General features: G+C 42.3%; 1 protein-coding gene across 2 annotated transcripts in view; it reads right to left on the reverse strand.

Moving 5' to 3' along the window:
* Nucleotides 1–15,519, reverse strand: part of plxnb1a (plexin b1a) — a 69,388-nt gene that overhangs the window by 29,082 nt on the left and 24,787 nt on the right. The window contains exons 2-6 of one of the 2 annotated variants that reach the window (XM_071475532.1): nt 7,002–7,096; nt 5,306–6,176; nt 4,858–5,100; nt 3,520–3,702; nt 463–591 (exon numbers count right to left, since the gene is read on the reverse strand). In XM_071475532.1, coding sequence (XP_071331633.1) covers nt 463–591; nt 3,520–3,702; nt 4,858–5,100; nt 5,306–6,166 — 1,416 coding nt within the window. In that variant the 5' untranslated portion in view covers nt 6,167–6,176; nt 7,002–7,096. The remainder of the gene's footprint in view (nt 1–462; nt 592–3,519; nt 3,703–4,857; nt 5,101–5,305; nt 6,177–7,001; nt 7,097–15,519) is intronic. The other variant, XM_071475533.1, reaches the window with a different exon arrangement.

The following is a 15,519-nucleotide window of genomic DNA, read 5'->3' on the forward strand; positions in this document are numbered from 1 at the left end:
GGCCACTTTCTCCGATCAATACCATTGTTATGTCTGACCTTACACCTCCTGCTTACTGTTGTACCCATCACAGTGGGGTTAGTGACCTTTGACCTTGACAGCCAGCTGGCCTCTCTGTTTTCTTTTATGCTCTTTGCCTCTTATTCTTTTATCCTCTTTTTCAGTGAGAGAGACGCAGCTTGAGGAAGTATCAAAGCCTGAAAAACTCTGACAGACAACATTGTGTGACAATGAATGACAAGCCATATTCAGTCTCGTGTATGGAGACATCTGGGGGGGTAGTTGGATGGACAGGCTCACCAAGATGGCTATGACTGTTAATACATCTGTTGAGTAGTTTTAACGTAAAACACATGAAACCTCTAAAAGCTTACTTGCAAATATAAACAGTTGGATTCCACATTGTGTTCAACATCTGTACAACTGTCCAAAACTGTGGAACTGCATCCTTTGTAGACTTACACTAGTTTTGGTCATGATGTAGATGTGTGCTCCATTCTGATCCAATACAAGGTCACTGTTAATGGGCGAGTTGGGATGAATAGTGGTGTTCGCATATACCTCCACTGTGCCATCTTGGTCAAGATAAACCTGAAAACAGAGGACAATTCAGGCTTTGTGGTATAAATGATTTATAATAAATATTACTAGCAATGCATTTATATCTGTAGACAAGCATTTTCAGAAAAAAGGTATGTGCTGCAGGACTAAAATGAAGGGCTGTCAAAAATGAAAATAATACAAAAGGAATATCTTCTTCAGCTTACAAATCAAAAGCAAATCAAATCACGCTTGTGCAGGATTGCAGCAGAAGTGGCCATGAATGTGATTACCGCACAGTCAAATCTAATATGAAGCACAGGAAGACACCTCTGGCTTAAGTGATTCCCAGGCCTTCAAACTCTCATGTTACCCTAATGTTAATGAGATTAGCAGAGGTTTTCATGCCTCTTTCCATAAAGCTCTCACTTGATCACAGTGAACAGCATGGAGAATCAGTTGTCCCATTAAGAGGATACACTCAACACATAATGGCATTGGGGAGTTGCTCCGTTATGCTCGGTGACTTCAAAACATTTTGCATTTGCAGTTTGTTTTTTTGTGAGGTGTATTTAGTGCAGAATATGAAGTTAGGATACTTGCATTTTCTAAAGTCTATCTTAAAACAACACCTACATGTCCATATGAACATTGAAAGCATTACTTGTCACTATAATCATTCCTCCTGTCCATACTGGCCTTGAAGTGATCGTTTCATGAAGCTATATAAAAGATTGAGGACAAAATCCACAGTCCTTTTTCTATGTAGAAAATGTTTAGTTAAAGTTAAATTGAGGATTCATCAAACTGATGTAGGCAAATCATTTTGATAAAAGTTCCCACTTTTAAGTTTCCTTAGACAATGTTTTCTTGCTAAGCTATGGGGGAAGGAAAAATTAAGCTTCAAATTCACTTCAGCTGAACTTGAACTAAACTGAACTTCAACTGAATGACAAGTGTGAACTTATCCTGGAAAGATGCCCTCTTGCATACTACAGTAGATGAAGTGAAGTGTAGATGATGTTTTTAAGACACCGAAGTGATTTACATGAATTTCATGATACCCTCGAAGGAATAATTCAACATTTTGAGAAACAGACGTATTCTCTTTCCTGCAGGGAATTAGAATAAAAAATGATATCACTCTCATATCTGTGTGTTAAATATGAAGCTGAAAGCAGGGGGAAGAAGCTTACATAAAAATGAAGCATAAATTAAAGCCCCCACAGTTTATTTCTCTAGGAGAGGTGGGGTGATTTTACCATTAAAGTGATCCGGAGCACGTATGTGGGTAGCCTGCTGGTTCTCTGTGAACTTGCTGGTTCTCCTGTCATCTAAAGTGAATCTCTATACTGCTTGTTTCCTGCATGAAGAGCTGCTCATCCTTCTACTTGTATTTTTAATCACCTCAGTGTGTAATTTGACTTTGGTGTGAAAACGGAGTAAATCAAAAATGTCTTTTCTATGAAATATGTTAATATCATCATAGAGGCCTGTTTGGTAACTAATATGACATCAAAAAGAATTAAAGCCATAAGGAAAGCAAGAGCTCATCAAGTGTGCTGTACAGGTTTCTCATTGGAGCCCTGGTTTTTAGCCAAAATTGGTTTACATTTTGCCAAAATGTCTCCAGAGTTCATGTTTGCAGTGTATCCATGGATACACAGACACTTATAACTGGATTACCTTTAAGTATTGTTGGCGCCTTTATTCCACTGTATTCTGTATAAATGGTACAAACACACAAAGGGGGGGACTTGTTGTTCGGCCTTTATGCCAGCAGCAGGATGAAAACGACGCCTTCTCAGAATGATACGACTGTGGTATCAATCTTCTCATCACCGTGAAAGTAAATAGGCATATTTCCAAAAAATGTTCCTTAAACTCCAACAGGACATCTCTGTGGATGATCTGCAACTGTGCTGAGATCATGTTGGGGACGCTCATTTTGTCCCCAGTTAGACTGACCATCCCACACACACACACACACACACACACACACACACACACACACACACAGTGGAGTATCTGGACACTGTGGAATTTGACCTGCTGTGATACAATAATCCTGTTACAATAGCTAACTTCAGATGGCTACATGGGGAGCAGCTTTGATCTGCTACCTAAAAGTACTGTGTCTGACTCTAATGTCGCACTCTCTCTCTTTCACACACACAGATCAAGCACACACACACACAGCAAAACAGACCTAATAGATGATAACCTCACAGGAGAGTTATGTCTACATCCCTCTTATCTCAGCCTCTACATGTAACTATCAGATCTATGCAGATGTCGCTCTAAAGATGGTAACAGGCTGCGATTTTATACTTAAAATTTGATACTTAAAAAGCAGCACTCAGATCTTGACAAACAAGGTGAGACCCAGATCACGAATCTATTCTGGGCAACACATTCCACCAATCCTTCAAAAAACTTCCAGCATTAGTTCAAAAATGCAACAAGTTCAAGTCTCCAACAATCACATGCTGCAGTCCACAGAACAAAAAGCAAATGTATTAAGCATGGGATCATGCTGGTATGCAAGTCTGTGTATGTTGGAACGTGGTGAATGTCAGAATGACTGGAATCTTCCTGGCTGTAATCACACAGTGATGCAGAGTTATATGGGAACGAGCATGGACTTGGACAAAAAAAAGGTTTATGTGGTGTGAGGTGTGTTTGCTTTCCTGGGGAATGATTCATAGATGAACTGAAAAAGAGAAGATGGGAACAGGGCAGGGCTGCATGGATGACAGTATTAAGTAAGCCCTACTGCATGTGTGGTTGCAGTGAGTGGGACATTAGGAAACTACCATAATAAGATATTGTGTAATTGTCTAAAATTCTCATGATACACAGCTCTTTGTCCGGGGCGTCTCCCTGCCTGGCACCTGGTTCATGCCAGGACAGGCATGAGGGCGTACAGAAACTGGCACAAAAATAAAAGTAGGCATGGCAGCAAATGGGATGAGCTACCTTGTGTAGAGTCCCTTTGGAGTCTCCCAGGAAGGCGATGCTGTGTCCGTCTCTGACACTGACGGCTACAGCAGTGAGACGGGCGGCTGAGGTGTGCCACACGGTTTTAGCTTCCAGCGGTGCCCGGCTCGCCATTGGACTAGGGGTGTGGTCAGAGCCACAGGGATACGCCTTCAGGGTATTCTATGAAATTTGGCCACAACAGAAGGTTTGGTTAGCTGGTTTGTCCTTCCACTTGTCTTCTATTCTTTCCTACTGTTGCCTAAGAGTCACTGAATCTTCTTAATTCATCATAAGAGGATTGCACCATAGGTTAAAGCAGACTCATTCAGATAAGCCAACTCGCTCTTTTGGTCTGGCAAAACAAGCGCTCCAAATCCTGCTTTCCAGTAAGTCTTTGAGCTCTGACTCCAGATAATTGGCTCTGACAGAGGAAGTAGAATGGGACATCTTGTTTTAGTCTACTTATGAGTTTGTTTATTAAAAAAATAAGAAGGGCGGGGGGGCTGTGATCTAATACATCTATCTTGTGCTCTCTTCATTCAATCATCTCTGTTTTTCTTTCAGCATCTTCTCTCTCTACATACTTCCTCCCTGTTATTCGCTACAGTATTTCTATTCCCATATTTCAACCCCCCCCCACCACCCCCCTTTATTCTTTGTCATCTTATGTCAGTGGGTTTCAAAAGAACTCCAATCCTTCCTTGTCAGTGCTCATTAAGTAGCAGCACAGCTGATTCAGAGTTAGTTTGGTTTATTGATCCCTAACGATCCCATTAAATGGTTCTGAGGGCTGGCGGGACCTGAGCAGCTGGAGGGCAGCAGGGTTGGGGGGTTCCACTGGAGGGCTGCAGCTGGGCAAAGCTACTCCTGGGGCATCTATAAGCACTGGGCCTCATTACAAGACTTCCAGCCATCCATTATATAGCCATGACTTCTTCCTGTTTCTCTGCTTAATCTTGACAGTGAAGCCATCCCTTTGTTGCTGGGTTGTACCTTCTCTCTGTTTTGCCTTTCTGAGAACACTGAAGTCAACTGAGTCAATATATTTGAGGTACAGGAAGACAGCAGGAAATAATTCTTAATGATGTATAGCCCTAATGTGTGTACTTGAAAGCAATTATCTATGCTCACATAGCAGAAGTTGTAGCATGCAACTCACCTAAGGGGATCAGAGAGAAACGGTAATTCGAGAGTCTCATACGAGCATGTTATTGACAGAGTACTTGTTTTAAAATCCCCTAATATTTGCTTTGCTTCCATCAAAGAAAAAGGTCGACTTCAACATCAGGTGGATGTTGATGCTTGAACACAAAAAAACATTGTCTGTATCCTTACCAGGGGCAGGTTGGCACAGCTGGACTTGACCTCATACTCTATGTAGGCCACCTCGCCTCTTCCCTCCACCCGCCCATCCTGGGTGTAGCAGAGGTCACGGGTAGAGTCGATGTGCCTGTCAAGCTCATCCAGAGGGTAAACGCACAGGGCCGAGGCATCCAAAGGACTGTTGTTTGTGGAGCTGATGTGGGTGGAGAAGACTCCCAGCAGATCCTTGCCTTCCTGGACTGCACCTTGTCCCACCTGTTGCAACAAAGGCGTGGGAAAAACTTGGGGAAGTTAAACACAGCCATTTTCAGAGGAACAACTAAAAGCAAGACTTGAAATTCATGCTCTCTGACGCTGAAGAAATTCAACTATTTTGAGTTGCTGCTTCCTTCATGATAAGTATTTCCAAGTGCTGATATGTTATTACAGTTTGGAGAAACATATAAACGTGTAGAAGTACCTGGGCTGCCTGGAGCAGGTTGTACGTCCTTGAATGAGAGGTTGGAGATCGGCAGACAAGAGGAACCTCCACATAGGAATAGTAGGAGGTGTCATCCAGACACACTCGGGCGGCATAGGTTCGGTACTCCCTCGATGCTGATTTGATGTCACGGCGGTAAAACAAGAAGTATACATACGTGCGCCGAGTGAACGCTGTCACAAAATGGTGGTCATATTCCGACAGACGCCCAGCTACAGCCAGCTTAGCTGTCTCCTCATAGGAAAAGATGGGTTCTGATGAAAGGTGGCGGGTAGAGATGGGTGGGTGGCTGGCAGTATAACCCCTACCCACATACATAACCGTCCTTCCGCCACGCAGCCCCACCACCAGCCCCACTGTCGACACTGTCGGATCATTGGCCGCAACATACTGCGTATCCACAGGTCTCTCGGTGGAGAAGAGGACTTTTCTGATCGATGACAGGCTGCGTTTCTGGCAGGTGCCCTGGTGGACGCTCCCACAGGTGATCAACTCCAACGCATTCGGATCAACCAGCAGTAATTTGTTGTGATTGCTGGTTCTCCTGGCCTGGGGACAGTTGAGTTCATTGACCGGGGGAAGGCAGTCTTTGCTGTCGCTGACGGGGCCGGTCATCTCCTCTTGTTCCAGCCGGAGTCCATCCAATCCGTCCAGCTGGAAGAGGTGGTCCCTGGCCCCCACGTACACCGTCCCCACAGAGGGGTCGGGGTGGAGCACCAAGTGTTGGAATTCGGTGTCATTCCGGGAAAAACTGGGGTAGGAGCGACCATGGGCAGAAACAAAGATGATGGGGATGAGGAGAAAGAGCAGGGTGGAGTTCAGAGCCTTCCCATGTAGCATGGCAAATATTCTGAGGGGAAAAACAGAGCAGGGTTACAGGCCTGCACAAACAGATGTTTGAGGTTACACATCAACATTTAGTAGCTCCAAAAGCTGCTTCCATATAGTTAAATATAGTGAAAGTTTTAGAAAGCTTAGGCTTAGGCTAAGAAAAATGTTAAGACGTGGTGCGAAGCTCTTAAAAATTTAAACTAGCAAGAAAATGCTCTTATTTGCTAGCTCTTATTAATGTTTTCAAAGCACACACACAATAGACATTAAACCATGGCAGAATATATTAAGAATAACTGTTAATATTCAAGATTTTCTTATGTCAATAAATCCTATGAAAAGATGAAAACCAACCATCATTACTAACAAGTATTGTCTGTGTAGCCAAAGCCTGACTTCTTCCTCTTTGCCATAGAGATCCACGGTTTTATAAAACTATTAAAAACACTTAAATGAGCCATGTTGATGAATTGCAGGATAAATTCCATCTTTACAATGAGCATGGGCCTGTAGTTTACTTTGAGTCAATCCCACATAAACAGGCCTAGTGATGTAAGTACTTTCTAAGATACTCCTGTTTGTGTAGTTTGCTAAAAACTACAGTTCCCAGCTCTTATAGGAAATTGTGTAGTTTTTTTATTTATGTCGTTTTTTTTTGTTTGTTTGTTTTTTTTTTTTTAGTAATATTAGGTAGTGTATATTCACAGACAGCCTTGGAACAGACTGTTATTTGGTCTTTTTATGGGATTTAATGACCAAAAAACAAAAACAAACAATATTGCCAGCCTTATCCTTCACATGCAGTTTCCACGGTCCAAATACACTTTGATGAATAACATCTCACCATCTATGTTCGTTGTTAAACTGAAGACTTCCTCCGCCTGATCACCTGGTATCATAGCCCATTCCTTTCCTCTCTGCCTGTAAACGGTTATTAATCTGCAAACACAGATAAGAGACAAAAAGACAGACTGAGACATGACTCAGAGACAGATGACTGTCTCATCACATCATTCAGCAATTCGTCACAACATCTAGTATTTATGATTACACACACACAGTGTTTATAACTTAACCACCATGCAGACCGTATTCATTGGATTAAAAACACCAGCGGCCACGGTATCCTTTACAGCTGAAGCATTCAAAACAACAACTCTCATTTCCCATTTCCACAGCCATCACTCAACACCTCTGAGGAGAGTGGTTTGTGGACACTGAGAGCCTTCACATTAGAGATAAAACCCCTTTAATTATTGAAGAGGTTCCTCAGACCTTTTACTGACCTCACTGAGAAAGGTCACACAAGAATAAATAAATAACTCCTGTGCACCACTGAGTATGGACCAAGCTTCAAACAGGGCACATGTAAGAGCTCTATAGGAATAATACACACAGAATATTATCTGTATTGAAACCGAGCTAAGCCATGGTAAGCTAATTTATGCCCAGCAAACGTGTCGAGGATAAGTCTGTCTCAAAAAGTGTGATATTCAATATTGCGTACAATTACTCTGCAGTGTGAATAGATTGCTGAGACATTAGACATGCAGTGCCACCTCACCTAACTGTCTACCCCCTGGAGCTGCAATCAGGACAAAGACATGGCAGGGATGAAAGAGGCCGGGGATCTGTGTGTGTTTGGGTGTGGGTGTGGGTGTGAATATGGGTGTGTGTGTTTGTGCGTGTGTACATAACCAGCGGCCATCAAGGAGCAGGTGCATGTGTCTTAGTATCTGTCTGGTAAGTGGCTGAGTGTGTCTCAGGCCTCCTCTTTACTTATTCATGAGCAGAATAAGAAGTATAATAAGTAATAACCTCCACGCCCACTGTCAGAGGGTTTGTGGGTGTGTGGAGAGGGGAGGCCATTACACAGTCTATTAAACAAGGCTGAGAATTCACACAGTCCTTTGAGACAGTGGAGGAATAGTCTTTATGAAACATATAAAACAAACCAATTCCTTGCGTCTCATGTTTTATTGAGACAAATCTGCTCCAGCTGTCAGATACAGGTTCTTTGTAGCCGTGTTAGAAGTGTGGGTCTTAAGGGATGGAACTGTCAGTAGGTTGGCTGGTCAGCCGATCAGACTGGTCCACCCATTATCAATCTTATGTATGTAACAACTACTCATTGGATTGCCATGAAATTTTGTACAGATATGATCCTCTGGCATTTCACTCAGCGCCACTAGGAGGTTGATATGTTTATGGTTTTTAGAGAACTATTAAATGGACCATAAAAAAGTTGAATCATGCTGCAGTCACTGCAAATGGATATTACAGAGCAGATACTTTGGTCAAAAACAAGTACGTTATCTGTGAACATTTTACTGATATGCTCATTATCAACATATTTGCGACTTGCTAAAAATGTAAATTAACATTTCCACATTATTTTCATGGAAAATATAATCTAACAAGCATTACTAACATATTTGCTGTTGCTGTTTAATTTTAGGAGACTGGGGTTGAATGAGAATGCATGTTCACATTTTGATTGTGAGCATGTTAACATTTAGCTCAAAACAGCTAGCACAGTAGCTGCAGACTCCGAGGGCGTGGAGAAGAAAGCCTCTTGGTAATGCTGGCGGTGCTGTGCTAAATGGTGATGTGGCCTAAACAGGAGGCCAAATTGTTCATGTACAGCTCGGAAAATTCACAAGCCACAAGGAATTAATTTTTTGTCCACTTTTCAGCAAACCTCTGCTCCACTCAGTGCACCGTGGACATCCACACAGAGTTGTCGAAAAACACCACATACACAATAAAGGAGAAGCGCACACAAAGCTGTTTTTCCAGGAAAACGCTTTTAGTCTTATCCATCATAGATCATCACAAAGCGCAATCTACAGTTACAGGACAAGGCAAATGCCAAAATGTAGCATAATGCAAGCTTCTTTCAACAAAAGATGGCAGAAGTCAGAGTGTTGGATTTCAATTATTTATTTTGGGACCAACAAGCCACAGACAACAATAACTACAGCAATTCTGAGACTAGAGGGGTTAATCTTTGTTTCACAGCTGGATGCAATTAGATCATTTAACACTTTCTGAAGCTAATCGACTTCCATTCAGTAGATTCAATTCTAATACAACTAAAAACAGTTACTGTGTCCAGTACTGAAGCCACTAGCTTGTTAATCTGGATATTTTCTGCTTCGTCCTGCCTCTGTGACAGAGCCTGAGAACAATCTGAGACAAATTCTCACTGGTACTCGGAGCAGGCGTCCTCACCTGCTCTTTGACCGGCCATCATGGCGCGGTCAAATTATTTATAGCCTCAAGTGACCCTCATCACCATGGGAACTTCCTCTTACCAACCAGCAATGATGGCTTCCTATGAGTTACCATGAGATCAAACTGGCTGTGGTGTGGGACAAAGTGGAGATGGAGGGGAAGAACAGATGCACGAGAAATAAAGCTGTGGTTGATGTAAACAAAGAGGGGAAAGTCCAATCTGGAATATTTCTCTTGAAATCTAAGACCTTTTATGGCGATGCGACATTTTCACTTCATCCATCAAATAAATAACTACTCTTTAACTTAGATTCCTCTTTAACCATGAGTGAAGGAAGTTTGTGGATTTCCAGGAGCATAAATCAGCCGGTTTACTTTTAAGATTTTCAAGCCAATAGAAGAACAAGGCTTTTTTTTTTTTGTTTTGGATCCTGATGTTTGCCCCAGTCTCCTGGAAGTAAAACATCTACTTTTCCTCTTAATGTGGAAGCAGTTTCAGAGCAACACGGACACCACTGCCACCCTTTAGAGGAGCAGAGGGGCGGTTTCTCCCATGCTGTTCAAGCAACAATCTCCAGAGTTCATCAGTCGTGTCTGGTATGCAGCATGTTCGGCCATGGGGCACAGTCCAACAATCTATAAATAACCTCTAGTAGCCCATTAGACTGTCAAATGAATTGGGGAGAAGAGACGGTGGTCATAAAGCAACTATGGAGTAAATATTCACATGCAAGCAAAGATGTATGATTGATTTCCTCAGTTCTGCCACAGTGGGGAAAAGAATTTGACTGAATTCTCCACTTAAACCCAGAATTATGACTTTCATTCAGCTGCTGACAGCAGGGGGACCTACCCATCCCAATCAACACTGGGTGTGAGCCATCAAGTGTATTTGTTTACTTCTATAAACTCCTCAGAATGTGGTCCCATCAGTGAACTTTCACCCTAGCCATTCCTATCTGCCTCACATTCTTCTCTCTGTCCATGTTAATTAATCACTGAGAAAGTCTGCTGCGCAAGTTCATTTCTAAAGCTCTTAATGAGCCATGACAGCCCACTGAACGCCTAAGACCTCATAAAATATGTGGGGTCAGCAGCACGGGGACAGTGCACCCACAACCGGCCCGGAGCCATTACCGCCTTGCATTGTTATATTCTGGTGGGTCGGCTGGCGTCTCGCCCAGGGCACCAGACTCTGCAACACTAGCATCTGTGGCTCCCAGCCAGAGAGTACAGTAGAGAGAGTATATGCATAGGGTCTGTTTGAAATCAGGGATGACTTTAATGACAACACACAGGACACGACTGAGAAGAGAAAGAACAGGCACATGCATTTGCTGGTAAACACTTGTAACTGATTTAAAAGTAGGGAGTGGAAAGAGTTGGCATGTGTGTTCGGATGACATTAATGACACTGATAGAGTTACGCTCAGAATAATGTCACTGAAAAGCCTGAAAATCCAATTCCCGGTGCCGTCCCAGGAATAACTGCAGTTTGCTGTTTTTTCTCCAAAAAGTTTCTCATGCTGAAGGAGATTGTTGATAGTGAAGACAACATAAATAAAGTTTAACAAAAAAAAAACACAAACACACTATAATCTGGTGTTTTTCAGTAACAAACATCGAGCAAAGACATTGCCACTGCTGACTTTCTGCTCGCTGCAATCACTACTCTCTTTTACAGTAACTATTCTATGAGTACATGCATCCTCCAGCATTACTCTGCATCACAAAGTAAATGAAAGAACGTAAACACGCTGTCACTGATCACATGTAGTGATGCAGCGGTGCCGTCAGTGGGTGAGTTCTGACGCTAACGGCTAATTATTACATTGTACTATTTACCAGAAACCAATTCTACAGTAGTTGCCAGTGGCTGCACAGCGCAACTTCCTGTGTAGGATACTCGTTTAGAGCAGTGAAGGAGAATTGACTGGAAATTATGGCTATTTTATTCAGGTGTGAAACCAAGTCTTAACAGTCTTATTAAAAGATTACTATTGCTATACTATCAGTGACTGACAACTGACTTGCTGATGTACTCGCTGATACCTAATACAGTATTTTAGCCAGTATCTGAATCAGTATCGGAACAACTCTAGCACCAACATAAATCCAGCTTTAGTGTAAACTTTTGGTCAATGCACGGATTACACTGAGTTTTGTTTGTGGCAAATGAATGACAAAAAAGGAAGCTGGTTACTCAAAGGTTAGTACTGCCTGATTACAGTTGGTGGGCATGTTGAAGTCAAACCTTAAACAAAAGCAACGAGAGAATTTACCTCGACAGATGCCCACTGGTCACTGTGATTCCACTGATGTAAACTGATCACCACAAAATTGCTGCTGTGCAAAAGGCCCTAAAGGCTGAATCTGACAGTCAGAAGATCCTCAAGCTTGAAACACAACAAAAAGAGGACTGAACTAATGCTAAACGCTGAGCTGAGCCAAGAGAACAGACAAAGCTAAAATTATAATAAATATTGTCTGTCATATCTGGACCCCCGTTCTGCCAAGAAATCATTAACCTGGCGGGACGAGAGGCGACTACAACTCCAATAAAAAAAAAAAGAAGCTACTGTGAGTCAGTTAACACACAGATATTTAATTTCACTTCCCCACTGAAACACAACAAACTGGTGGTGCGATCACACCCTTCATGTCACTTCCACTCTACATTCACATCCAGTAACTACACCCACGTACAGTGGAGTTGCTGGTTGTGTGTGTGTGTCCCTACTTAGATGGTTAGATCAGTCAAAGCGCTAATATTATGAGAGCCAGATGTACACGTTTGGCCTCTCTCCATTTCCGTCGCCTTCTTTAGGGTCAATGGCAATCTTTCTCCCCTCAGTTCACATGCAGACACAGAGGGTCTCTCTCTCAGTCCCTCCGGTGGGCTGAAGGGGCTCTCTGTCTGCTGCTGGAGGGAATAGTGTCCCTTTCACTGCTCCAAGACCAAGTGGCTGCGCTGAACGGACACAGGATAAAAGCCACTTCCCTTGGAAAGAGAGTCCACACACACATATCTACATGAGTGCCGAGACACAACTCACTTTTTCATGTTCCCACACACACACACACACACACACACACACACCCACCCACACACACACACACACACCCACCCACCCACCCACACACACACACACTCACTTAGCTCGTTTTATGACAGGATCCTTTCACCCTGGAGACAGTAACGCTCTCCCTGGAAAAAGCAGGTGTTAAGCCGAGCTGCTTGGTACAGCATGACACGCACGACCTGAGAGCCACTGTAAGACCAAAGGGCTTTCATCCGCTGTGATCTGTGCTGATGTTTCATTCTATCATTCAACAAACCAGCTAATTTTTACAAACAGCATTATCACTTAAGACCATTCTCTACCCTTTAACCTGTCAACCTAGCACAAGCAGCGGTGGTGGGCAGGGCCTGATGCAGAATTTCTCAATGAGGAAGTAGGCATAGTAGTAGTAATAATAATAATAATAATAATAATAATACATTTTATTCATAGGAGCCATTCAAGGACACCTTACAACACACAGTAAGAGAAATCAAATATACAGTAGCAACAGACAGTAATCCAACAAGGCATAAAATGCTAAATGAATTAGAATAAATATAACTGTAGCGCTGGAGTCAGTCGGAATAGCCAAGTTTGAAGAGGTGTGTTTGAGTTGGGATTTGAAGGTAGGAAGAGAGTCAATTTTGCCGATGTCTTGTGGAAGTGAGGGACGGCACGGCTAGAGGCTCTGAACCCCATCATAGTCGGACCGACAGGAGCCAGAGTGAGATAAATGGAAGAGGATGATCTGAGAGCACGGGCAGGTGTGAGTAGATCAGAGAGATACGGTGGTTCGAGGCTGTGAAGTGACATGAAAGTGAGAAGCTCTTGAAATCAATATGGTGTTTAACAGGGAGCCAGTGCAGTATACAGTCTAACAGATAAATGAACCAATAAACTGTGATATAATCTAAGAAATGATCAAAAGTCAACTTGATATAATTCATTGTTTTGAATCATTTCATTGTTGTTGGAGTTCTAGGTGGTTAATTCAGTTACCTCATAAGGGTTCTTAGTCTATAGATGTTTCTCAGAGTAAGACACAGAATTCTTTCTCTCGCTAACGGGAGCTAGCTAAAGACTGCAGCTGGCAGTTGTGGAAGTTGCTGAGAAGGAACTTGCAACTGGCGGAAAATTGAGGGGGTGTTAACCATAAATTGTTAATAAAGATAGACATAGCCTCGGTGACATCACTGTGGGTTTCTGAAGAGGGGTTTTGAGGATCAGGGTGGGTTGCCCCACTGTCGCCATCTCGGCACTGCCTGACTCCGCCTAACAAAGAGGTGGGTCATGTGTGGAGCCGAGATTTTGGTTCATGTTGGTTTCTGGCAAGCATACGCTCACCCACCCGTTACTCAAAGTCACCATGGCCTCAATTATGCATAATTTTAAGCCTTGATACGATTTAAACATTTGAGTTATAAAAAAATTCACCCCCTGTACAGTTGTCATGAAGGGGGAAATTAGCTATAGAGACCCATACCATTTATGTACCATTTTAACATCTTTGGGATTGACTCATGTCTGGAGTGAGCCTCCAGTGGCCATTCGAGGAACTGCAGTTTTTGGCACTTCTGTGTTGACTTTGCGGTAGAGTATACCACAGTCATGAAAACTGACATTATGTAATAAAGGTGTTTAAAATGAAACAAAAACAAAACGCAAAACAAAACAGAATCATGAACCAGACACTGGAATAACATTTCATAATAATGACTTGAGATTTACTTTATGAAATTATTTCTCAATTTATTGGTTCTTTTTTCACAATTAATCAAAATATTATTGAAATCACAATGAGGCCAAATGCAATATCAAAATCGTAGCAGCTGTAGTAGCATTTTTTTTTGATAAAGGTAAATGTGTCACAGCATTCCATAAATTAAGCATTGTGGTGGTACAGAGATGCCCCAGCCTACATTATATTCTCCTTGTTTGGTACAAGCCCCAACAAAAATCACATCATCATCATTGCTTTCTTTTTTTCCGTTTTTTTTCCCCAGTAAAAGTCAAATGCCAAAATTACCATTCCAACTCAAATCATGACTCAAATCGCAATTACAACATCTGACAAAATAATCAAAATATGATTTCTTTTGCATATCATTCAGCCCTAGTTATTTCATATATTTGTATATACTTTTTACTCACTATATTAATTTCTAATTCATTTCATAATCCTTCTGATTGGCTCACCAGCCCGTTCATGCTATAGCTCCAGAGAGAAGCCCAAAAAAGAAGATGTAAAACTACACTGAGATGGTTTTTGGCACTTAAAACCACAAATATATCTTCTTATGGATATCAAAACTTCAGATAAAACACCAGAAAAGTGTAAAATATGGGACCTTTAATTTTTTAACTCCATATGGATGGCGGTCTAAGAGTAGAGTAGGTTGAGAGTTTCATTTCACAACTGGTTTCAAGTGCAACTGGTTTCTCTGAGCATATGACCACGAAGCCTTTGACCCTCTGACCCTGACTAGGTGGGAGAAAGGGGAGACTGGTGCTGTCATGGAAATATGACAGACTGGAACTGATGGTGCTGTAATTCTTCAGTTCAACATTCAACAGGCACAGGGATCAAAGAGCAGTCAGGAGGAAACAGAGGCAGGGGGTGGACAGGCTTAATGAGACGGGGAGAGAGACAGAGAGAGAGAGAGAGAGAGACAGAGTGAATGACAATGATTGACAATAGCAGCTGAGGCCTGATTTAACATTTTAACCAGTTAAAGGCAAATGCCTATGGGACTGAAGTGGCCCCTGCAGTGCAGTAAAATATGGCCACTTAATAAGCATGTCCTTTATAAATCTAAAAGTGCCTGTTTGAATATAGTTTGATGGGAATACATGGTCCTCACAATCCAGCCTACCTCAAATAGCACATTGTGAACCAAATCTAAAATAGGACCATAAAGTTAAATTAGGGTGCAGAAATGAATGTGCTTTTGTGAGCGGGTGTTGGTAGTGTGCTTTCATTATCTTGTGTGTGTGTATGTGTGAGACGCAGTGCGTTAAGTGGCCAGTGGTCAGATCCTTAGAAAGAGCCTCTGCTGACAG

This window comes from Trachinotus anak, unplaced genomic scaffold (assembly GCF_046630095.1).
Source record: "Trachinotus anak isolate AG129_WGS33_773 ecotype Australia unplaced genomic scaffold, CSIRO_AGI_Tana_v1 ptg000004l, whole genome shotgun sequence".
Classification (NCBI taxonomy): domain Eukaryota; kingdom Metazoa; phylum Chordata; class Actinopteri; order Carangiformes; family Carangidae; genus Trachinotus; species Trachinotus anak.